The sequence below is a fragment of the Aspergillus multicolor genome (assembly GCF_047715735.1).
Source record: "Aspergillus multicolor strain CBS 133.54 unplaced genomic scaffold BDW74scaffold_20, whole genome shotgun sequence".
Lineage (NCBI taxonomy): Eukaryota > Fungi > Ascomycota > Eurotiomycetes > Eurotiales > Aspergillaceae > Aspergillus > Aspergillus multicolor.
The window spans coordinates 450,078-474,324 of NW_027395971.1; the positions used below are offsets into that span (position 1 = coordinate 450,078).

The following is a 24,247-nucleotide window of genomic DNA, read 5'->3' on the forward strand; positions in this document are numbered from 1 at the left end:
GAGTTTCTATATACGGATCGTTGCACGCGCGCGGCATAAACCTGAATTAGAACCTGAATAGATCCGTGGCTTAGAACGTCCTTCGCGAGACAGAGGTGTAGGTGCAACTCGTCAAGAAGCACGCTGCCTGCCTATTCTTGCAGCTTAAGAACTGAGGCATTTCCCCGCGCCAGGAATCCCTCGAGTAACAGTCTGCCCGATTTCTACCTACACTCAGCGGACCTTTCTCATCTCACTAGAGCCCAGAGCTTTTAATTTCCTCTTCCAGTCACTCTTGTGCTTCTCATACATTTAATCCCTAACCTCTTCGGCCCCAAAGATGAGTGACAAGGGAAAATACAGCTGCCCTAAATGGGACGCAGACCCCTCCCACAAGAGAGTCACCCTAGACAGAAGGGGTTCAGACTCCGATTACGACCCCCGATGCCCCGGAAAGCCTCGACCAGAGCCAAGCTACTACGGTCCCAACTTTAAGGAGATCGAGAAAGGCCGTACTCAATCCTTTGGCACAGTCACCGAGCCCAAGATGCCCGTGCCATACAGGACAGCCCTGGAGCCCTTTCCCCCTTATGTTGCGAAGGACCACGGGGCGTACAAAGTGCATCAGAATATGTATGAGAAGACCAACCAGGAGGCTCTCAAGATGAAAGATCCCGTCAAGTCAGCAACGACAACAATAGCACCCCGGAAGAACGAAAGGACTTGTACACGAAAGCGATCTCTACCTCCGAACAGGCGAGATACCATGCCAACATGTGAGTGTTCTCCAGTTGCCTTTATACACTGCGCTCTCTAAGTCATACGGTGCTCATCCATGTTATACAGGCAGGGAGTTGGGCGATTAGGATTCAATGCCAAGTATCCGTACGCATACAAAAGCCTGAAGGCTAAGAAGTCACGCGATATAACAGGCATGGACTGCCGTAGGGCAGGGGCCAAACACACTACTACCATAGAAAAGTCAAGGGGAGGCTTGAAGACTTGGAGAAACAGCACCCTCACCTAGGGTGAAGCGATTCTTGGACATGGTCGGACACGGATTCGGACAATGCTTTGCTTTTCTTTGCCCGAGACACCAAGCAGACCCCTGGGGCTTTTCTTTCTGGCGTTGGTATGACTTGATTCTTGCATTCCGACTATGTCTTCGCCTTACTGACGCTCTACGTTTTAGATTGAATCCGCTGCTCTTGGGATGGTTTTTCGTTTACTACTTTGTTGTGCTTATGCATTTATGTCCACTCTCAAAGCGTTATTGATTTATGATAGCTCCTCTCAATATACCCACTACTTTGCTGTACTCGCGCAATCCTATCTAGCCCTAGTCCCCACCCACCATACCGCACCCTGCCTCAGAGCATACCTTACGCACTTGGACCCGACGGTATGACCACAAAGCCCTGGCTGTCAATGGCAAACGCATCGAAGTAGATCTGCATGCGTGGCCAGCATTATGCCAGAGTAGACGAAGCCGCCATAACTCCCTCTTCAGCTAACGGGCTCCTACCTACGTCGAGAATACAATGGGAATGCATTAAACATAGTTGATCTGCGATTCAATACCGGGTATAAAGATATATAATAGTGAGATCTGGATCCCGTAGCATAATTACTAGATTTGCCAGCATGGGTTGTTACTTGGTTGCTGATGCGGAGGTCGATGTAACACTTCAATGGCTGGGAAAACAAGCCTGCTAGTACATCTAGGTTCGGTCTCTAGATGGCCAGACAAGCTTCGACCATCAGGCAAAGAAGGAGGGAGGTTCTGCGTCTACGCATGTCCTGGGATAGTGGAAACAGGTTACCAAGTAGCTAAAACCAGATATGGCTGAATCATAACGTCCAAGGCCCGCCTGTGATGTTAGAGCTTTTGAATGAGGGTGCATCCGTTGATGTGTCTGGAGGTGTCGAGGCCACCCTCCTTTCCGAGGAAGCCCCTCTTACCTGAGGATGAGAACCAAAGGCTTCACCTGCTCACTGTCTGGATAGACAATGTCTGATTGGGACGCTAAAGCATTGACAAATCCAGCAGTCTCCCGTCGGTATAAGACCCTCAAGCACGGAAAGCGGTGGTCAAAGCCCAGTGTTTTATACGGTGCTCGAGTCTGAGACGCAAAAGTGAGCGAGCACGTTGAGCATGCCGCGGGAGCCAGATCGCGAATAAGGACTACATGAACTGCGTAGCTCGTGCTTGCTTCACACATCAACGTCCATGGCACGAGGAATAACATGTTGCGATATGATCATTCGGAGTATAATAGAGCGGTATGGAGCGGTTGATAGAAGGCAATTGCAAAAACAGAAGAGGTCGATAGGCTCCTAAATCGAGAGCTGTAGGAGGCACTCCTTCTCGCCAACCCAGAGCATTGAAGAGGACCAATGCAAAAGAGATGACAAGGAGATAGTGCAACGTAATAAAGAGAGGAAAAAGAGCAGACGGATGTACTGAAGCAGCGCGAGACAAGGCGCCTTGAGCTTATAGGGCACCGCTAGGAAGAACGGACGCGGAGAGGTCGCGGCCCTCATGATCAGCAAGGTAGGTCCAGGAGTATAGGGATTCTGTGTCCAGAAAAACGTTGGAGCCATATGAGTTTGAATTGAGATCGATTGATGCTGTGTAAAAGCTAATTGAAATGATGCACCAGCCAAGTCCCTTTTCTGGTCGTCAATGGTCTGAAAATGCAGAGAACGGCTCAGTGATGGTCACAATTGTTGGTAGTACCTAATCCGTATGGCCAGCGATTGACAGGAAGAGAAGGCGATTGACTGGTCATGGCAAGGAGAAGCTTGCAGCTTTATATGAATCCAGGGTCCGGGGTGGTGGCCGGGATAGGGGGGTTCATTCTTGCAATGTACTCATAGGAAGACGGACACACCCGCCGCCATCAACGGGACGGAAGACAGCGGAACCTATTGTCTTACGCGGTGCAAAGCGATTGTTGGCTTATTATTGCATTTGACAGCCAGTAGGAATTTCTGAGATTGGAATCATTTCCGCAGATGAATGATCCTTTGATCAATAACAGGGCTGCAGGATGTGATCCGGCTGTATGACAAGCTGGCAAGGGCGAGACAGTGAAGCGGCCAAAGCCCCCGGCCAGGGCGGTGAGCCCGGAAGAAGGCACCTGGCTGTCACGGGGCTGGGGGCCTCTTCAGCTTGCGATACGCCCAATCGTCTCTCAAGGAATCCTCCGGTGTCTCTCGTCAGACCATCTGAGTATAGGCGTTTCAGCTGCTGGTCTCGTAGCTCGCCACTATTTTGTTTGATCTGACGCGGACTCGATATCGACTGGTTCGCCGTCGGGAATGCAGCCTGGGCCAGTAATCCGCCACGCTGCACAGACGCGCAGTCGAGGAGCAAATCAAGGCCAGCTCTGGGGAAAAGCAAATGAAAAGAGTCACGGCTAACAAAGAAAAAGAAAAAACAGCACGAGCGGAGGAAACGGGACTGACACCACGATGGGTCTCCGTTGCGATCCAGCAACTTGGATTCATCCTCCTGTCCCAAGGGGGCGGTTCAGCGTATCATAAGGACTTGGAGGTGGCGCCCCTGACCGAGACGTATAATAAGGAACCAACATGACTGGGACACTGCAAAAGGCTCCCTCCTTGGGACTTGGTCATATCTCGAGTCTGGGTCGAGATAGGATCCTTCGGCTTGTTTGTGGTTCGCAATCACCCACGTCCGTTTTCGGCCACTTGATCCTGGATTTCCGGCACTTCCTGACGTCTTTTCTTTTTCTCATTCCCTGCCCTTCATCTTCAATCATCTGGTTTGGATTTAACATCAGACTCAATACTCGCGGGCTCCTGCCTTGCCAACAGAACCACCACCTCGCCTACGCAGGGCGCCACGACAGACAGAGAAATCCGAGTGGAGGGTTCTTGTTGGGACTCCCTTACTCCGTGCGGCCGCGCAGGGAAAAGGCTTGTCGGCAAACTACCCTGACCCTGTCCCCCGTTACTCTCCACGGCCTTCTTTAGTTAATTCTGCAGTTTGCATTGGAACCGGGGAATCTGGGGTTACAGGGACACAAGTCACAAGAACAGGAAAAGAGTGAGTGGCTCAGCTATTTATTATACACGGCCACCGAGAAAACCTTAGAAGAGGAAGAGGCCCGCGCACCCTGTGTGTGGGTGGACGTTGACAACAAGCTCGGCATCAGAGGGTTCAAGATGCCTCCGAGTGGCACCTCCTTCACAGCGTTGAACTTGCCTGCAGATTTTACGCTCCCGCAATGCATGGAGTATTTTACCCTGACAGCAGGGCCAAATACCGACCTCTGGCGAAAACCGCCTAATGGAGACACCGCGACAGCGCCTATCGTGTTCACCTCATTACGAAGCCCATTCCTAGTCGCCGAAGTCACAGTAACAGCGGACTTTGAAATGGAATGGGATCAGGGAGGACTGGTCATTTTCGCCGGGGCGGTGCCCCGGTCCAGCTCCTCAGATACAGTGCCTTTGGTGCGATCCCGTCGTTCCGGGAGCAACCGCTCGAATACGCAGTCGTGCAAGTGGGTCAAGGCAGGAATGGAATTTGGATCTGGCACAGTCAACGTTTCATCTGTCAGCGCAACGGCAGACGGAGCTGACTGGTCTCTCTCGCCACTAAGCATACCAAACCGGAGACCGTCAGACATTCATTCTGTGCGCCTTAAACTCGAACGCGTTGGTCATTCGCTCTGGCTTTGGTATCAGGTCCCATCGCTGTCGCCCTATGCGCTCACGCCGGCCGAGGCGGCAAGCAGGTGGAAGAAGATGCGCGAAGTCAGTTCGTTCTTCTACGGGGTAGAGGACAAGTTTATACACGTCGGAGTGTATGCTAGCCGGCCGTCGAATATCCCACGCAGCAGCACCGTTTGGGATAGGACGCATCGGACAGGGTCAAGTTCCAGCGCGCCTGCGATTGGTGATCACTTGATCGTTGAGTTTGAAGACCTGGAGATTTTGTGATTTATCTTCTTGTACCTTTCCATCTTTTTACTCTTCTTCCTATTTGACTCTTCACTTTTAGTATCCCTGTTTGATCCCCCCTATGCTTGTCCTTCGCATTTACGAGTGTTGATTTACTGGTTCAATGGGTGTTTAGCATGACATCTTTTAGCACCATGGCCTCGTCTTAGTTGTCATTTTCCACTTTCTTCTTCTCCAAACTTCTTTCGCTTGTGCATTTTGAGTGATTTAGGCATCATTCCCTCCTCGCGCTCGCTGGTTTGATCAGGTGACTCGCTGGCCATGCGGCCCTACTGCCTTCTTCCGTCATGGTACCAACGTGGGTTTCTTTAGACCTCCCATCAATAAATCTTCCATACGCACAGACCAATCTTATGCTAGCTAAAAAGAACAACGCAACGACCAGCGTAGCAATGATGAGCTTCTAATGCAAGTGACGGAAGTTCGTCACACCGCAGCTTTGTTGGTTGCTGGTAGTTGGGCTTCAAAATTGTACCGAAGTGCAGTGACATACTGCGTGGCACCTCGCTTGGGTACTATTGTGGTCGAGCATAGAGTACGTCGATTGTTACTCTGTATGTCTATCAGTCCAACGATAAAGAGACATCTTGTTTGCACCGTATTCTGTCGTGCTACCCCTTTCCGTCCCAACAGCCGGGCCTCGGCCAAGAAGCCCAAAGTACCGACTGCCATACCACATCGAGCTACAAGTTACATGGATTCGCACGACTCACCAACGAGACCCGGACAAGACTCTCTGCTCTCTAATGCCAGACATAGCAGGTATTGATTGAGGCTATACACCCTATTCAAGACTGCTTCTATAGCCTCCGCTACCCTAACTACCACAGAGACCCAGCCCCGAACCACCTACCGACGGTTGTCGTCGCCTTCTCCATCCTCTCCAAACATCCTCTCCAGAACGCCGTCCAAGACAACCGGAACACGACCTGTTAATGAGTATACATGTCCATCCCGAAACCGAGGTATCCAATGCGTCTAAAAGGAAAGCGAGGCTCATGCCGGCCAGCGAGCGCCGCTCAATGCCGTTCGCTACCTGTGCTTTTGCGGGCAATGCAGGAAATTAGTCTGCTAGAAGGGTGCCGTAGCACTTGATGATACCGTGGGCGTATTAGTGCCTTGATTGGGCCAAGAAGGATACGCGAGATGTACGTTGAGCGTGGTGGCCACTACAAGCCCAAAATTGAGCTGAGGAATGGAGATGATGGTTTCATTATTTCGCGCTGACGATACCAGGTACTAACAGATACAGGAGAAACCACCGGTTAAGGTTACACTGGTGGAAAAAGGGACTTATAGATGGGCGATGAGTGGATCATTAACCTAGCTTGCAACGCATGACAATGACCCCGAGGCGAGATCGCTGCAGCACAGATCCAATATCAGATCCTTTCAAGCAAGGCCCAAAGAAGACAAACGAGAAGTTAGCGGCGAAAGTGTTCGTTATGCAAGCGCCGTTCATCTACGTATTCGAGACCATACCCCTCGAACAAGCTGAGCATAGAAGTCGACCCAGCTTGGGTTCCGTGTCGACTGCTGTGGACGGATGCTTTGGCGCATTTTGATGTGACAATGCAATTGCACAAGCTTGGTGCACAGTTTTATATGGTTTTGAGACGATATTCGAGCTTGGCTTACACAGCTCAGCCATAGAACTGAACTACCCTTCTTACATGGTACGCTACTAGCCTTCTATCTGAGAGCTTCATACCTTACAGGTACTCCCAGCAACGGTCTCTTTATCTACGTTTTTCGACAGCTGACAGACCATCAAAATCGACGGGGTAAGGCGGACATTAAGAACTGTCTCTAACAGTTGATCCTGGTCCGAGCATTGCATGGATGATATCAATTTGCTTGCTGACATGGAATTAGCGCTCTGCTGTGCTCTGTCAGTGATCAAAAGCATTGCAAAGGAGGATTCAGTGTAGACTCATACCCAAAAGTTCGGTTCGACTGGAATCTTAGAGTCAGTGGATTGACTTTCGGTGTCGGAGCCTACCTGCCCTTTCTTAGTAATAAGCCCTATACGCCAAATGGGCGATCATCAGGACCGAGTCATGCCCACTGCTACAACCATCATACTGCAATCGACAAAGCGCGATAAGTAAGATAAGAGCCCGCCATGGAGACATTGGGGCTTCAAATTGCGTCACAGCCCCAAGATACAAAACACGGGGAAGCCGTGCCTTGATCGAGATCGAGATTCGTGCCCAACGAGCCGCAATATTGAGTCATAGACCATTGACCCCAGTCCCCAAGTTGTGGCTGAGCAGTTGAATTGAAAATGATTATGACGATGTTTTTGAGAATCCGAGTCCGAGTCCCAGTGCTGAACGAGCCGTCTCCCCGGGCCGAAACAAGGCGATTGTACGGAGCAACCATGGGCTGGTTACCGAGGAACCCGTGCAGTTCCAAGGATCCCGCTGTTTTTGCTCCACAAGATGAAAACACTGCGTTGGATCTGAAGAGATTTCTCTTGCAGGGCTTGTGCTTGCAGGCCAAGGGCCCGAGACATGCAGCCTTTTAACAGGTGTTGACTGTGGCGGTCCGGCGGAGATCCGGAGTAACCTCGAGTCGCAAATGCACTGCAGCAGAAATGGAGCGATGTAGATATTCCAAGCCGATCAAGATTGTGTGCTTTAGTCCTGCACGATCATGCGGAACACCTTGCCATAACGGTCCATGATCTGTCAAGAGCAGGCTTTGCTTGCACATCCTAGGGAGCGACGGCGCATGTGCTTGGGTAACAGCAGGGTCGCCTGGATACCCTGCGGACTCGACGCTCGTAGCATGATCACTGGTGGGGGTCCTCTTCCGCCCATCTCCAGCGCAAATGGTGCCACCTCAAGGCCTCTGACGATTCATGCTGGTGATCGATATGATGCTATCGTGCAAATACTGGCATGACAGGGCGAATGATAGACCGGATCGCCTCGGAGGCACCACTTGGGCTTGAAAACATCGTAAACAAAAGTTGTTGTTGCCCATTGTGTGATTGGTGCCCTCCAGGCGCCAACTCACCGCATTTTGGGCTTCAGTGCTCACGATCTGCATCGCTATCGCAACAAGAGACAGCGCAGAGTCAGAGACACTCGTCCATTGGGTCAATGCTCGTCAAGTGCGAGGTTGCAGATACCGGGTCCTGCAGTATCCTCAATTTTCGATCTCTGCGCTCCGTGGAGGCGTCGACCACCCCGGCTTCTGAGCTGCAATCAGCCTTCGAGGGTCATAGCCATTGTTTAGACCATGCCCAATGCAAGCAAACCATAATAAAGATTACTGTGGTGATGAGTGCTGCAGCCCCGCTCACTAACGGCTTTCTCCACTAGCATGGAGCTAGTCAATGCCTAAACCGGACCGAGTTGAGGTTGGTCGTCGGTGTCCTCTGCCTCCTGCGGTGGAGACCTCTTTTACTTTTTTTTTCGCTCCTCCTCAGTCTCCTCACCCAAGCTCGTCTTCTCCCCCCTCGTCTGCATCCTCCTGATAGATCTCCTCATCATCCTCCAAAAGGCTTCTTCTCATCCTACTGCTCTTCCGTTATTCTATCCTCTCTACCTTATCTCTCCTAATTACCTATCTCTCGTCCAAGTTGAGCTTGGAAAGTCGCTGTCCTCTACACCCCGCATCCTCGCCGTGTACCTGTACATTATTTTGTCGATCTCGTCAAGGATACCCCAGTGCGGTCTTTTTATACTTGAGATTTATAAAGCTTGACTTCAGAATCAAGCTCTTTCGCTCTGTACTCGTTGTCTGATTTTTAGCGTCTATCACGACCGTTACGATCATAATGGCCGCTTCCGTTGCCGAAATCCCCGCCATCCCCGTTGCCGATGAGCAGCTGAAGGACGGTGAGTGATCAATTGCTTTTGAGAATTTAAAAGGCATTGGCTAATAAGAATTTCAACACCAGGTACCACGAGCAGCGTCTTCGCTTCCACCACCGAACAGGACGTGACTGAAAAGGCAAAGGAGCTGGCGAAGGACATCGCGGCCATCCCTGTCGAGGAACAAAAAGATGCTGCTCCAGTGCAGAATGGTACACACACCGACGACAAGAAGGAGGATGCTGCTGAGCCGGTATTGGAGCTGTTGACCAGGCCCGACGGCCCAGAGGTCCAGGAGCCCGTTGTTGTCTCCGATAAGCCGGAGTCGAACGGCGTGACACTTGAGCAGCCGCCAGTCGCCGAGCCGGCATCGACCGAGACGTCCAACGAGGCACCTATTGCTGAGGAAAAGCCGGAGCAAGTCCTGGAGCTTTTGAGTAGACCCGATGGTCCAGAGGATGAGCAGCCAACTGTCGCTGCACCAACATCGACCGAAGTCGTCCCTGAGGCATCAGCTGTGGATACCCCCACCGTTGTCGAATCATCCAAAGAAGAAGCTACCAAAGAGGATGCCAAAGAGCCTGCCGAGCAATCTCCAGCGCCTGAACCTGTTCAAGAAACCGTAGTTTCTGTCCCAGCTGAAGAACCTGCAGCTGAAGCGAAGCCCGAGACTCCAGAAGAGGCCGAGAAGGAACAAGTAGCCGAGGAAGTGGTGGCAGCTGGTGACCCGCCAAAGAAACCGGTCGAGGAATCTAAAGCAACAGAGCCCGCTCCTGAACCCGTCGCGGACGCTACGCCCGACCACCAATCCGTCGAAGAGGCCTCGGCCGAGAAATCCGAAAAGCTCGAAATCACCGAAACAACTACCGATGAGGCGAAGTCAGCTGTTGTCGAAGAACCGGTGAAGGAGCCCGAGGTTGAAGCGCCTGTCGCAGAGCCGACGAAGACCACCGAGAGCACACCTACCGAGGGTGAGGCCTCAGTAGCCGACAAAGAGGCCTCAGTTGAGCAGCCGGCTGCGGAGACTGCGAACGAGAAACCTTTAGCTGAAGAAGCTGTTGAGGCGCTTAAGGTTGAGGGGAAGGCCGTGGTTGAATCTACAGAGACACCTACAAACGAAAATAAGGCCGAAGAAGTGCCGTCGACTGAGGTTCCTGCAATCGTGGATGCCGCGGAGGAGAAGACTGCCGAAGTCCCTGTGGAAGAGCCTTCCGAGCAAGAGGCTGCTGTGCAATCTACCCAGGAAGCCGCAGCGAAAGAGCCAGTCTCGGAAACTCCTGTCCAAGAGACTGCCGTTCCGGAAGACACAGTGAAGGAAGTTCTGAACGAGGAGCCCAAGGCAGAGGAAACTGCTGAACCTATCGAGCCAACCACGGAGGCGGCCGATGAGACGAAGGTGGAAGCCCCCGCTGTTGTTCTTGACACTGCTGAGCCTGCCAAGGACGTCTCCGAGAAATTCAAGGCTGAAGAAACACCAGCCTCTACTGAAGCCACCGAGCCGGTAAAGGAGGCGGCCGTGGTCGAGCCTGCTGTCGAGGATGCAGCAACTGAGGAGCCGAAGGCAGACGAGCCGCTTGCTGTTGAAGAGCCCGCTGAGGCGGCAAAGGAATCCGCCACAGAAGCGCCAAATATCGAGGAGCCTATTCTCGCTGCCGAGCCTGCCTTGGAGAAGGAGACTGCAGTTGACGATCAAAAGGCAGAAAAGGCAGAGGAGCCTTCTGTCGCTGCTAAACCTGTTGAGCAGCCTGTGAACGAAACCACGACCGCCGCGCCCGCAGAGGCTATCTCAGTAAGCGCTGTTTATACCGAAGAGCCTGCCAAGGAAGCTTTGAGCGAAGAACCGAAGCCCGAAGAGGCTGTTGCTGAGTCTACAAGTGAGCTCTCCAAAGAGACCTCGGTCGAGGAACCGAAGGAGGAGAAGGAGGCAACAGAAATCGCCGTTGAACCTGCTTCAGAACCTGTCAAGGAAACCGAATCCGTGGAGGTTCCATCAGAGATCCCAGCCCCCGAGAACGAAGCCGATGTCGAAGAACCCAAGGCCGAGGAGCCTATTCCGTCAACCGAGACTGTGGAGGTTCCGGCGGAGGAGGCTGTGCTTGAGGAGCCAGCTACTACGGATGCGGCCACCGAATCCAAGGAGGTGTCTGCTGAAAGCAGCGAATCTCCTGCCACCGAGATCCTCGTAATGCCCGAATCGTCTGATGAATTGGCGGACAAGGCTGTTGCTGGAGCTTCTCCCAATGCCTCGACGACAGAAGAACCAGCAGAATCCGCAATCAAGGATTCCGCGCCAGAGCCGGACAACGAAGTTTCCGCAACAGAAGCTGCTGCCACTGCGCAGTCAGAAGAGCCAGAAAAGGACACTCCTGCCGAAACGCCTGTCGCGGAAACCGTCGCAACCGAGGCCATCACTGAAGATGCGCCTGTTGAAAAGGCTGCAGAGCCTGCCGCTGAAGAGCAAGCACAAGCCGTGGAAGATCCTTCTGATAAGCCAGAGGTTGCCGTAGCGCCCGCCGAAGCACCTTCTCAATCCACTGAGGCAGCAGTTGAGGTAGTTACAGCGATTCCTGATGAGAAGCCCACTGTTGAAGAGCCGGTATCCGAGGCTCCTGTTGATGAGGTTTCGAAGGAAGAGGCTGCTGTGTCCGAACCTGAGACGGAGAAACCTGTCGAGGCTACTGCACCTGCTGAGGTACTTGAAGCCGACACCGTCCAGGAGAGCGAGGTTGTTGAGACAACTGCCGCAAACGTCCCTTCCACTGAACCCACCCAGTCTACCCCTGAAGTCGCCGACAAGGAGTCTACTCCTGCCGAAACGGTTGCAGAGGAACTGCCCGCTGAAAAGCAACTCCCCGACGAGGCTGCGCCTCCGGCCACCGCTGAGGAGCACGCTGGAGAATCGTCGGCTACGGATACGGAAAAGTCTACCGATGAGGTGCAGGTTGAGGAGGCTGCCTCCGAGCCAGTGGTAGAGGCGGACGTTACCAAAGATACCACAGAGGTGACTCCTGCTATCGTAACGGAACCCGAAGCTGAGCCTGCTGCTGCCGAGAAGGTTGAGCCGGAGACTGTGGCGGAACCTGAAGCCGAAACAACGACCGCCGAATCCGAGAGCAAGGAGGCGGCCGGGGCCGCACCTGCAAACACTCTCAAGGAGGAACCTGCAGTTGAGTCTGTTGTTGAAAATGCCGAGCCCGTCAAACCCGAGGTTGTTGAAGAGCCTTCCCAGGAAGAGCCCGTTGCCGAACAGGCCACTGAAACAGTCCTGACTCAGGAGGAAGCACCGGTGGTCGCTGAACCAGAACCCACTTTCGTCAAAGACAACACTGCTGAGCCCGCCGCAGAGCTGGCTACTGAGGCGGTTGTTGGCCAAGAGGAGGCACCAGTGACTTTGGTCCCAGAAACCGCTCCCGCCAAAGAGGAGGCTACAGAGCCAGTTGCAGAACCTGTTACCGAAGTAGTTGCCGGTCAAGAGGAAGTGCCCGTGGCCGCCAAATCCGAGCTGGTTGAGCAGGTGGCCGAAAAAGCAGCGGCTGAAGAGCCAGTGGTTGAGAAACCGGTTACTGATGCTCCTGCGGTTGAGAGTTCTCTGTTTGCCGCCCCCCAGGAAACGACTGAAAAGGTGGAATTGCCCTCGGAGCCGGTTGGTTCTTCGAATAATGCACTAGCTGCCGAAGTTCCCGCTACCGAGATCGAGGAGCAGACGCCTCAGGAATCGAGCACACCCGAAATCCAGCCCGAGACTTCCGTGTCCGTTCCTTCTGAAGAGGCAAACGTGGTCTCCGTGGAAGATCCCACTGCTTCGAAGCCTGTTGAGTCGACTACCGAAGAGAAGCAGGTGGATGTTCAGCCCACTAAGAGCGCGCCGATCCAAGAAGAAACCCCTGCGGCAGAGGCAACTCAAGAAGCACCTGCCGAGGTCAAGGAGGAGGAAGAGTCCAACGATAAAGGTAGCCTGGTGACTCCTGAAATCCTCGCTGGGGGCGCTGCTGTTGCTGCTACTGCAGCTGTCGCTGCCGGAGCAGTTGCTGTTGCACAGAAGGAGGACGAGCCTGCCGCTGTTCCTGTGAAGGAATCCGATGCCCACACCAGTCAGCCCGAAGCCAGCAAAGATGCCGCTGCTGTACCATCGCCGCTTCAGCCATCTGCCAAGGATGAACAACCTGAAACCGACTCTCGGCTGGCTACACTGGCTGGTGATGGCGAGGCGCTTCTGAGAAAGTTGGAGCAACCATCCACAGAGCAACTGCCTGTTTCTGCAGAGAGTGCTCCGAAGACCCCCGAGAATGCGAACCAAGAGAACGAGACATCCACTGCTACAGAAAACGGCCCGTCCACGACACTTCAACCGCCCTCGACCACGGACAGTACTGCGGACGATGCAGCAAGCAAGGGAGACGACTCGCGATCTCCAAGCCAGAACCGGTCAGTCACTGCTGTTTCTCTTAATCACAAGAATGACAGCTGGTTGAGGAATATCCTGCGTGCCGTGTTTGTCAATTTCATTGGTTCCATTTTTGCACCCTTCCGTCGCCGTGGGAGGGCGAACTAGAACAGAAGAATGTTTCCGATCTGATGTGGTGGCGGAGATATGATTTGATTTTTGTTATGCTTTTGTCTTACTTGGGCTAATGCGATTCAGGGACCTGTTCTTGATGATCATTGTTGCTGCCCCGTTCCTGGCCTTCCTCTGGCAGGCCCTATATACCCCAGGAAACGCCTGATCCCCCAAACTCCGTGTTTGTGCCACTCGTTTGATTTGACGAATCTCCCTGTATTTGATACCGACTAGTGTCGGGATGCTTAATTTACTCTGCTCAGTTCTTATCCCACTTTTTCCAATTGGCGTGTTTATGCGTCACCTTGTCGGTGAGACAGACAGATCTTGTCTACCGCACGAGAATGTAATGACTTGATGTTAATGATAGCTGATGATAATGAAGACCTTTACTTGATTTTTTCTTCCTTCCTCGCTGAATGTAAATTCCCAGTGCTGTTGTCTGCTGCCTCACGTGCTCCCACCTTCCTCAACAAGCTTCACGGCCACCCCCTCCGACCATCAGGCCATCTTTTTCATCAAATGGTTGATGGCGGATCTTGCTTCCCTGAGGTCTACGCCCAAAAGACCTTACCTGATGTCATTATTTATGGTTTTTGTGCTATTCATCCTGTTTGGTGTATCTTCAGCAGAAATGCGGGCATTTCTATCCACAGTATTAATGTGCGCAACAACAAGCCTCACGCCCTAGCAACAGATCCTTTGAAAATTCTTTCTTTCTTTTTCTCTTCTTTTCCATTATTTTATTTACACATTGATCTTTTCACTAGACCAGCAAGTTGTGGTGTACAAATTCACCACTGTCCACAGGGTGAAGGCCATTCACAGCACACTTGTCAACCACTGAGTCCATCTCTGGATCCCATTTTCGCAGCACGCACATAACACACAAGGGGCAAAGACTTTGATCGGGTTGGAGTCTACCACTCCTCGAGATGTCTCCAGTCGAGCATAGTGCCTGGGCTCAGATGAAAGCCAGAGAGCGAGAGCAGCGCTCATCTGACCCTGACCATGGCAAGTGCTCACTGTATCTCCCCAGATGCTCCGATGAGCAGGCACTGCTAACACCAGTCAAGAACCAGTTTCTAAGCCTCTTACGACGCGCAAAACATCCGGTTTAGACTACGACGCCGAGTTGGCTTTGCCCATGCCCAAGCCTCGTCACGCCCGTCCAGAAGAGATGCCACCCACTACCAGCAAGCCAAACGTGTTGAGCAAGCCTATCCTCACAAAGAAGCGATCCATTACCGAGCCTACTTTGCCATCCGATGGTAGTTCAAAGTCTGAGTCCTCCGAGAAGAAGAAGAAATCGAAGGTAGCAACACTGCGGTCCAAGTTCAGCTTGAAGGACATCGCAAAAGAGTACCGAAGCAAAGAGACTCCGCCTCTAAGCAGTATGCCTAAGCTAGGTGGAAGACCGGGAAATGGGCTTCAGCGTACCTCGTCTGAAAGTGAGGGGCTATCCAAATCCCCTCAAAACTTCAACGAGCCGAAATTGTATGCCCCCAAGACCAGAAAGGGCGACATGCCGCCAAACTCCGCACCTCCTCATACCACCGAATTCCCTGACTCTTTGAGCATTGATAAACAGAGTATCCTATTCTGTCCATCTTCGAAGGCTCACGTCACCAAGGGTAGTGATGATGGAAAGATTGAAGCGAATTTCAAGCATAGCCTTGTGCACAACACTGACGCAAGCCAGAGCACGACGAACGCGCGCCTGGAGACTATGCTGCTTGACGGCTCATCCCCTCCTGCCCGCGCCGGCGAATGCAAGAACACTGGTCAACCGGAACTCATTCAGGTGCAAGATCGAGTCTTCAGCATGAAAGCAGAAAAAAATGAACTTTTCATGCCATCGTCTCCCAAATCCCCACCCCCTCCGCCTCGTCGCCACGATGCCGCTACATACTCGCCATCAATCTACAACACGCCCAAGGAAGCTGGCTCCAAAGTTCCGAAGTCACCACTCAATGGCAAAAATGGCACTGAAAAGGAAAAGCATCCTTTCATCGTGTCTTCTTCTGATTTCAAAAACACGGCCTACGTGGAGCAAACCGACGACCAATTCTTCTTGGAACCTAGAGCGCCACCAATTCCTCCTGTGCCTATGAAGTCTCCAGATCGAGCGATGCAAGTGAATCATAACAACACGGCTATTGATGAAGCCCAGTATTTTACCGGTGTGACAAGTCATGGCGGGTATGCTCCTCCCCCTCCGCATCCGGGTTACCAAAACACGGTGACCTTGGAGCAGCAGCTCGCTTCGCATGTTGATTCGCTCCATTATCATCTCACTACCGTTGTTAATAAGCTTACCAGAACGTTCGAGGATGGCAGTAACTGGTCTGCCGATCAGATTCTAAAGCAGGTCGACAATGTGTTTGACATTGCTCGCCTGGTCGAGGGTCGTTCCATGGCCCAAACAAATGTTATGAAGGATCTCCAGCAAGGCTTGATGGAAGCTCACAATCAGGCGTTCTTAGCTCGCCAGGAGACTTTCCTAGTGGAGGAGAGAATGAAGACATTCGTTCACCACGAAATTGCCAAGTTGAAACAAGAGCTGCGCGAACTGATCCTATCTAATACTGACATTTCAAAGTCTCTGACTCAAGGCCAGGACTCCAGAGCAGATGCTTCCCATCCAGGAAGCCAAGGAGGCTTCAAGTCGGCCAATGGGAAACGAAATCAACAGATGAACAAGAACAAATCGCGACAGAACAAGCCCACTGACAACAAGAAGGGCGTGCCAGAACACCAGGAAGGCCAGCCTAGCGCTGCACGACGAGCCGCGGCTCATAGCCCAGGCGACAGCGTCCCAACGCCCACGGCTGCATATCGTACTCCGAGGCCTCGAACCGACGGAACTGCTTCCCCCGTCCCAACAAAGCGAGATGTTTCCGGAGATGCTGGTGGAGGCCCATCTGAGAGTCCCAAGTCAAAGGCAGCCAAGTTGCATATCTCCGGCCCCATGCCCAACCCAGACCCCCAGTCAGCCGCCGAGGGTAGTCATGGGAAAGGCCTAGAGAGCAATCAGCCATCTGGCCCGCAGCGTGAGTCTGATAGCAATCCCCGCAGTGTTTTCAGCAGTGATGGTTCGAAAACTCCTAAGAAGAAGGGGAGCGTTTTCAGTTTTCGCCGGAACCGAAGTGGTGACAATCAATCTGGAAGCAGATTTCTTCGCACCCCTCGCCGTACGAAGGAGGGTAAGCCAGTCGGCATCCAAGAGCGTCAGAGCCCTGGTTTCGCATTATCGACTCCTACGAAGGCAAACTTTGCGCCCGGCCCTTCCAGTTCGGTTGCATCCACCACGTCGAGTAATGCAACAGCTATTGCCATCCCGCAAATCCAAAGAGAAGAGAGCCCAAGTATGATTCACCCTGCGCTTCGCAACGCCCACCAGAGACAGGTCATGGCAGAACGTGAGCGTCTCGGGTTTCTAAATCATCAGGTCCAAGCCCCTGCACTAGGGCAGCCGCAGGGACACGGTCACCCCCTCCGCCTCTCTCACTCCCATCAAAACTTTGGCAATCGAGACTCTGCGGCCACGTCCGCATCCCCCCATCCATCCTACGTGTCCTATGACGAGCCTAACCCCTATGCCTCTGCCATGTCTCTCGCTACCAGCTCTTCCACCTCTTACCACGACGTCAGACAATATCAGTCTAGCATGCATTATCCCCACACGACTTCGTCGTCCTCTCTCATCCCCCATGGCCAGGGAACGAGATTCGTGCCGCCGCAGTTTCTCCCTCTTCGGTTTGTTCATCCGCACCCTGCTCTGCCTGACCCCGGTCATCCTATCGGGCATGGTCACGGCCCTATGCCCATACCTAACCAGTTTGATGGCGTTGGCGCTGAATGGTTCGGAGATGGGAACGTACCATTTGCTCCCGGTTATGTAAATGAACATGGCCCTTTCTTTTGATTTTTTTCAATATTTCTTCCGCGCTTGGATACCAGCCTTTGACTCCGTGAGCCAGTATTGTTCCAGCCTTGGTTAAGCTATGTTGGGCTTGTCTGGGTTATGTATGCACTTTGGTGGGCTGTTAGTTTCCGTTTTGTTACTGGGTGACGATTAACGAATATTTTGCGCGGTGTTTACTAACGGGATTCCTGTTCCCCGAATCGGTCTCGGTTTTCTGTTGGTCGGGTGTTTGGCCGTTGGTGGACTATGGACATTTTGCAAAGCGAAGGTAATTAGGAAGATCTTTTTGTATGAACTTCTGGTTTCCCTTCTTTTCCAGCCAGGCCCTTGAAGAAAATTCCTTTTCTTCTCTTTTTCTTTTTTTTTTTTACTTCGGCATCTTGTTCTCTCCGGCGCTGTTGAAATCATGTGTCTTTCCTCTACATGAGACAAGTGATTCAGGGTGAAATGCAAGTCTAATTAAGCAAAACTCAAAAGAGAAAATGAAACACAAACATAACAAATCATAGTCTTTGAAAGGATATCCAAGAGGCAGTATGCTTGCTTCCGGTAAACGAAGTGGAACTTCCATTTCCTCTATATACACACGGTAAATATGATCTTATGTATCCTAATCCCTCGCAGCAATCATCTTCTCAACGCCCGCAGCAGCATCCCTAACCTCCGGACAATAATGCAGCTTCAGCAACTCTCCCTCCCAAACCGTTCCGGCAAACACATTCGTCGCCTCAAAGTCCGCCGCGTACGGATGAAACATTCCATCACCCTTTCTCTCTTCACTGTACCACAACGAACTGATCCTCCGCGCGTTATGCCTGGCAACCTGATTCAGCAGCGCTAGCGTCGCAAGCGCCGATTTCTCAGGAACCTGCAGCGACGCCGTCATAAGGCGTTTGGCGAAACTGGCCAACCGAACAGGCGGTGGAAGACCATTAGCACGGGAAATAAGAGAGGCGTTGAGGCAGCGGAGGAGCAGAACCATCGGCGTTTGGAAGTTGACTTTCTTCTTGCGCTCGATGTTCTGTTGCTGCTGGGCTGCTTGTGAGGAGGAAGGGTCGGGGAGGCGGAGGGCGTTCGAGGCGTTGGGGTTGTATTCGACGTCGGGGTTTATGGAGAGCGTGTAGAGGGAGCGGTAGAGGTGTTTGATGAAGAAGCTGAGGTCGAGGTGCAGGGCTGCGGCGGCTTTGGAGGCGTCTTGGCCTTCCAGCAGGGCGAAGGCCGTGACTGTGCAGAGGAGGGATTCGCGGGTGGAGTCGCGGGTTGTGGAGGTTGGGGAGGTGATGGGTTCTTCGTCTTCGTCGTCGGCGTTGTCATCGTCGGCGTTGAGCTCGTCGTTTTCGGCGTGCCCGATTAGGTCCTTGAGGGCTTCGAGGAGGTCGCCGAAGAAGTCTTGGTTGATCATGTGGGCGAATTTGGCGAGGCCTTCGAGGACGGGGCCCATTAGGTTTGGGACGCGGAGTTTAAGGATGCGGAAGTAGACGCCGAAGACGAGTTTGAGGGTTTCGGCTTGGTTCTTGTCGCGGGCTTCGTGGGAGACGAGGGCGTCTGCTTCGCGCATGTCCTTTTCCACGGCTTTGCGTTCTTTCTCGAGCTTGCGGTTCTTCTTTGTGCGGAATTCCTTCTTTTGTTTCATTTTCTTGCCGCCGAGGGTGTTTTCTTCTTCGTTGTCGCGGTCGACGCGGTCTCTTGAGCCCTTGGAGGAGAATTCGCGGAGCAGTCGGAGGTGGAGGAAGGTGTCTAGGACGGTTCCGTGGAGTTTGAAGTCTCGGGCCTTCATCATCTTGGAAAGGAGGCGGACAGCTTCGAGGGAGACTGATCCGTCGTCATCGCGAGAAAATACATCTTGCAGGGTATCCCGGCATTTGACGAAATCTTCGTCAACACGCTTCCTCGCCAGCTGGTTGACGATAATCCGCAACAGTTCCGCGCGGAAGTTGAAGTGTGGTACAGCGAGGAGCAGACTGCAGGCGCAATTTATTGCAACGGTCTTTAGCCCGGCGTCTGTGGGATTATCCTTCGAGGACTTTGTGAAAGCCAGGAGTGTTTGAATGTAATGCTTGTAGCCTGAGAGAAGCGACTGCTCGTAATTCCGCAATTTGCGCACCTCTTTTGAAATCTTTCCGGATGTCTCCTCCTCGCTTAGCGGACGAATTCGGTATCCTGGAATGACATCCTTGTAGATTGCAGCCTGCGACGCAAGAGCCAGCTTCTTAACCGCGACGTGCGATCCACTGTCCACCATATCAGACATCGTCTTGAACGATGAAATGTGTTCTTCGGGGTCCTCATTTATCAACGTCGCCGCCCGCGCAATTTCCTCCTTCGCTTGTATAATCTGCTGCTTTAACGGGATCTTTGGTGCCTCGTCCTCGCTCTCTTCCGCCTCATCTTCTCCGCCATCACCGTCCTCCATTTCCTCGTCATCGTCAGTCCCCAGGAAGCTGTCGTCGTCTTCGGGTTCAGATTCGGAGGCTTCGACGTTTTGGAAGCCTTCTGACGTTTTGATTGGAAGCCTGGTCCTTTCCTTCTCCTTCTTGTTCAGCTTGCGCGGTCGCTGCTCGTAGTCTTGCTCCAGGTCCCATTCGGCGGCATGGGAATAGAAGTCGCTTGCACCATTGGTGGCATCCTCGTCGCCCGGAGGGCTAACCTTTCTCCTTTTTGTCGTCCGTCCGGGAGCCATCTGTACCTCGCTCGTCTGCGTTCGAGAATGGGGTTTGAAAAGTTGGGGTGCTCCGGGCTTTAACGGTCTGGAAACTTTTTTTTGCTATTTTTCCAGCGCCAAGGAATCCCGCTAGTCGCCGATCCACTCGCAGTTAACTCCGAACTTGTTGACCCAAGAGTAGAGCAGGTATATAGAACACCAGAGACGATAATGCTAGAGGTAAGCCATTAGGTGGAAATATATCATACACTAGATCAACATACTCTGAGACAATCACCAGAATAGGACTATGATTGGTATTTCTTCCCAAGTAGGAAAGTGCCTGAATAACACGTGCCTGGATCAGTCAGCAACTGATGCAGCGATTGTTCCTCGAATGAGTCCAAACGACGTACTCCCGGTTTTTCGATTAGGTCCTTTTATTTTTCTGAATAGCCTCTCTCCCAACTCTACCTAGCTATCTTGCGGACGGACTCTCTACGTCTACCTCTGTTCACTCGCCATTTTCTACCTAGCCAGAAGGTTGCCCCTCCTCGCCCACGGTCGAACCCCGCCATGCCTCCATACACTGCCGCTCAGAAGCAACAAATAGCCCAATTTGTGAGCTTCACGGAGGCCGGTAACACAGTCGCTGCAAAGGTAGTTCCCCAAAGTCTGTTTTCTCTTCCTTATAGTGCCTTATCGCCTGTATGACTCTACAACACCTGGACCCGAATTCTTATACATCACGTGATGCTTATACTGACTGTGGTGAACAGTATCTGAAGGCGAGCCGATGGAACACTGAGGAAGCCATCGATGCGTAAGTTGGTCATGTTATTTTGCTTCTGCACCATGCCTACATTGCCTCTTCCCATTCGCTGCCAAGTCAGACAATGCATCTTCAACACCAACCAGCATTGGAAGGGTCTTTGCGTAGAGTGAAATCCGCATTGTACAAGCCCTAAGTGGATTGACTGTCGAGCTGTAAAATGGGTCGAGGACTGTGTATTTTCCTGGCTCTTTGCTTTCTCGAGGCAGACGTACGTTGTAGCGTGCGATTTCCATGCCGGCGCGTGAACAATCATTTGGAGCCTTTATACGTGGCTTGCTTCGATTAAGTGGCAATATCTACCGGGCATTTGCATGTCTACATGCTTGATGCTGGTCCCTTCTTGATAAGATTCGAGCAAAATGCTTCGCCGGGCGGTGCTAGTTAGAAGTTGGGCGCTGCGCATATCGGCTTTTCTATGACTTGCTCCTGAATGCGAGACTTCAGGCGGCCGATTACCTTGGTCCCTCTCAAAGGCTCACACAGGACTGCCTTGCTGGTAACGATGTACTGGCTTGGTGGACCTTGCCGCTCTCGGAATTTCCCACCCTCAACAGATGGCCTTCGAGTTGCCATAACATATGCTAATAGAACGTCTTCAGGTACTTTCAAAGCCCACAAGGTGGAGGAGGCTCAACGCTTGCCATCAACCAGATCTTCGATAAACACAGGGGTACTTCTTCCACCAAGGAACCACTAAGGTCAACCAAGCTCACTGCGACCAGATTCACCCATAGAGAACCCAGACACTATCGGCATCGAAGGCGCCATGCAATTCCTAGGAGACATCGAAGTCGAGCTGGACGAAGTAGCGTGCCTTGCAATCGCCGAGCTTCTGCAATCACCATCGATGGGCGAATTCACCCGCGAGGGCTTCCTCAACGGCTGGAGAGGTGTCCAGTAAGCACCTTTAACCCATCTCACCAGAGTACTGTTTCACCTAACAGGAGCAGATGCGACTCCATCCCCAAAATGGCCGCTCACGCTCAACGCCTCCGCACCCGCATCCCCTCCGAACCCGACCTCTTCCGCCGCGTCTACCGCTACACATTCCCCCTCTGCCTAGTCCAGGGCCAGCGCAACCTTCAATTCGAGATCGCCGTCGAGCAGTGGAACCTCTTCTTCACGACACCAAAGGGCGGAGTCGCCTGGAACACGGAGACGACACCATGGTTGGATTGGTGGGTTGAATTCCTTGAGAGCCGCGGCAAGAAGCCCGTGAACAAGGATCTATGGCAGCAGGTCGAGGTGTTTATGCGCAAGAGCCATGATGATGAGGCGTTTGGGTGGTGGAGTGAGGATGGGGCTTGGCCTGGGGCGCTAGATGACTTTGTTGCGTGGGTTAGGAAGAAGAGGGGCGGTGAGGGGGCTATGGAGGAATGAGGTTCGGTTACGGTATCAAGGGTAGATTTATTGAGTTGATGGGTGGTGCTAATTGGGAAAATATCAACTCCCAGAAGGACTTGTGCATTGTTACTTACAGTTTCTCGTCGGTTCCGTAGAAGAAACCTTGAATGTAGACATTGAAACTGAAATTGAACTGAAACGAAGCAATTTCGGTAACGAGAAGCCAAAGGCGAGATATACCAGATATCAGGACTACCACAGCCACTGCACGGTGCATGTGTGTATCAAGAATGAAATAGGGGAATGCAGTAAGCGGCATTATAAATTGCAAACTATGTCGAAATTGTGTATGTAAATCGAGGGCAGGATAAAAAACGAGCAACCATTCATCGTAAGGATAAAGCATATCTTCGTCTAACAGACGGTTGAGATTCAGAGTGATTCAGTGCACCGAGTATCGACAGGACAAAATGCGGGCGGGAGAGGATATGATTGGGGAGGGTGGAGAAGAAGTTGAGATTGTGTCGAACAGACTATGTAAACGTGGCGTATGATGTTCGACGGTCGTCAATGGTAATTGGTCAAAGGGAGTTTTTTCTCTACCGGTAGTCGGGTCCGGGTCCCTTCTCGTACTCGCTGCCGGGACCTCCGCGGCGGGAATCATAACGCTGTGAGGGGTTAACCGAGGAAATCAACAGATCTCTGGGATGATTATACCTTTCGCAGCGCTTCCAGGCGCTTTCTCTTGGTGTGAGTGTTGACGTAGGTTCCAATGAAGAACCCGACGATGTTGAAGAAGGGCACCCAGGTGTGCTCGGGGAGGAACTTCTGTGCAAAGGCCAGAGCCAGCGGCGAGGTGATCCAGCTGACCTTCATGACGGGGAAGAAACCGGCCTTAACGGTGGCGCGGACCTGGTGGAAAGTACGGGCGCCAGCGATGATGGCCATGGAGGTCAGGTAGACCACGTTTTGGATTGGGGAAACCTAGGATACCTCGGTTAGCGGATCTGCCGCGCATATGGGGTACTCGTTGACTGGAGGAACATACAATCAGGTTGCTGGCGAGGATCTGAAGAACCTTGGCCTTCAAGCTGGTGCGACCAGCGAAGACCTTCTGAAGGATGCCGACGAGGACGTGGCCGAGAGGGGCACTAATGAACATGCCGTACAGAAGCATCTTGGGGACTCGGGAGCTGAAGTAGTGGCCGTGCTTGCTCACATCGTTGGCAAGGTAAGATGCGAGGAACTCTTGCGCGGAAGAGAGAACACCGGAGGTGAGCATCTTCGTGCGCAGAGGGTTGGCCTGGAGCTCTCGTAGGTACATCTGCGCGCGAAATACCCGGTCAGCAACAACCACCAAATCCCCGGGTTTCGCAAAGGGAACATACAGCAAGGTATCCATTCTGGGGATTGCCTCCGGTCAGGCGCTCGCCGACCTTATGCGCCAACTCCTTTGTGTCTGCCCGGATGGATGTGTCGGCGGCCGCGACGGTAGCGGTAGCGGTCTTTTGCACGTCTTCGAACTTGACGGACATGGCTGCGATGTGGAGGAGCGATAAGAGGAGACCTGCAGCGATCGAAAACGCGGTGAGCTCGAGGAAAAGCAATGAACTGTAAACGCGATGACAGGCGATGTGGGAAGAAAGATGGAGCGATGAGACGTGGCGGGTCAGGACCGACAAGAGAAAATATGGGGTTGGGATTCGTTGGGCGAATAGCAATATAGGACAGGGGGGGAGGTGTTTGTTTATGGAGAGGCTGGACAACAGCAGATCGACTCGGGACTCCTGGAGCTTACCGAGGTTGGGATGCGGAGTCAATTGGCGGCCCTGGGCAACTGGGGCTCTGGTCGGCGAATTTTATAGCTCTGCACGCGTCTTCAACCTAGCAGGTGCAGAATTCCCTGAAAACAAGCTCCAGAAGGATAGGAATTTGGCCTGGAGCTGACGGCTGGAGTGGAGGGGAATCGAGTCGGCGCCACGAGGCCGGCAGCTGCTTGCTTTATATCTCGGCTGGGCCTGCGGCATCGGAAGACGCCGACCCCCAATCTGCCGTAGTCCACTTTGTAGCAGTATGGCATAATATCTCAGATAATATCCTCTATGTCTACACGATGCGTCTGATGAATACAGAAAAGTCT

At 52.6% G+C, this 24,247-nt stretch overlaps 7 protein-coding genes across 7 annotated transcripts; 4 read left to right on the forward strand and 3 right to left on the reverse strand.

Annotated features, from left to right (window-relative positions):
* Positions 1 to 319: 319 nt before the first annotated feature.
* Positions 320 to 845, forward strand: BDW74DRAFT_180141 (uncharacterized protein; the record flags this gene model as incomplete). Its single annotated transcript, XM_073729658.1, has 2 exons — positions 320 to 755; positions 826 to 845. 2 exons carry the CDS (start codon positions 320 to 322, stop codon positions 843 to 845), a joined length of 456 nt encoding a protein of 151 aa, XP_073582004.1.
* Positions 846 to 1,470: 625 nt separating this feature from the next.
* On the reverse strand, positions 1,471 to 3,011 carry BDW74DRAFT_156985 (uncharacterized protein). Its single transcript, XM_073725069.1, has one exon. It carries the CDS (start codon positions 2,226 to 2,228, stop codon positions 1,938 to 1,940), a length of 291 nt encoding a protein of 96 aa, XP_073582005.1. The 5' UTR covers positions 2,229 to 3,011; the 3' UTR covers positions 1,471 to 1,937.
* Positions 3,012 to 4,077: 1,066 nt separating this feature from the next.
* Positions 4,078 to 5,071, forward strand: BDW74DRAFT_53941 (uncharacterized protein). Its single transcript, XM_073733102.1, has one exon. The coding sequence runs from the start codon at positions 4,174 to 4,176 to the stop codon at positions 4,951 to 4,953; it is 780 nt and encodes a 259-aa protein (XP_073582006.1). The 5' UTR covers positions 4,078 to 4,173; the 3' UTR covers positions 4,954 to 5,071.
* A 9,299-nt stretch (positions 5,072 to 14,370) lies between these two features.
* On the forward strand, positions 14,371 to 17,287 carry BDW74DRAFT_180144 (uncharacterized protein; the record flags this gene model as incomplete). Its single annotated transcript, XM_073729659.1, has 2 exons — positions 14,371 to 14,377; positions 14,436 to 17,287. The coding sequence occupies 2 exons, from the start codon at positions 14,371 to 14,373 to the stop codon at positions 17,285 to 17,287; spliced, it is 2,859 nt and encodes a 952-aa protein (XP_073582007.1).
* Positions 17,288 to 17,735: 448 nt separating this feature from the next.
* BDW74DRAFT_156994 (nuclear export protein Noc3) lies at positions 17,736 to 20,007 on the reverse strand. The gene has a single exon (XM_073725070.1). It carries the CDS (start codon positions 19,965 to 19,967, stop codon positions 17,898 to 17,900), a length of 2,070 nt encoding a protein of 689 aa, XP_073582008.1. The 5' UTR covers positions 19,968 to 20,007; the 3' UTR covers positions 17,736 to 17,897.
* A 366-nt stretch (positions 20,008 to 20,373) lies between these two features.
* Positions 20,374 to 22,190, forward strand: BDW74DRAFT_53986 (DCN1 family protein). The gene is made up of 5 exons (XM_073733103.1): positions 20,374 to 20,588; positions 20,708 to 20,751; positions 21,363 to 21,433; positions 21,486 to 21,660; positions 21,714 to 22,190. Exons 1-5 carry the CDS (start codon positions 20,505 to 20,507, stop codon positions 22,141 to 22,143), a joined length of 804 nt encoding a protein of 267 aa, XP_073582009.1. The 5' UTR covers positions 20,374 to 20,504; the 3' UTR covers positions 22,144 to 22,190.
* Positions 22,191 to 22,706: 516 nt separating this feature from the next.
* Positions 22,707 to 23,642, reverse strand: BDW74DRAFT_180147 (Mpv17/PMP22 family protein; the record flags this gene model as incomplete). The annotated part of the gene is made up of 4 exons (XM_073729660.1): positions 22,707 to 22,775; positions 22,825 to 23,091; positions 23,156 to 23,431; positions 23,496 to 23,642. 4 exons carry the CDS (start codon positions 23,640 to 23,642, stop codon positions 22,707 to 22,709), a joined length of 759 nt encoding a protein of 252 aa, XP_073582010.1.
* Positions 23,643 to 24,247: the final 605 nt, after the last annotated feature.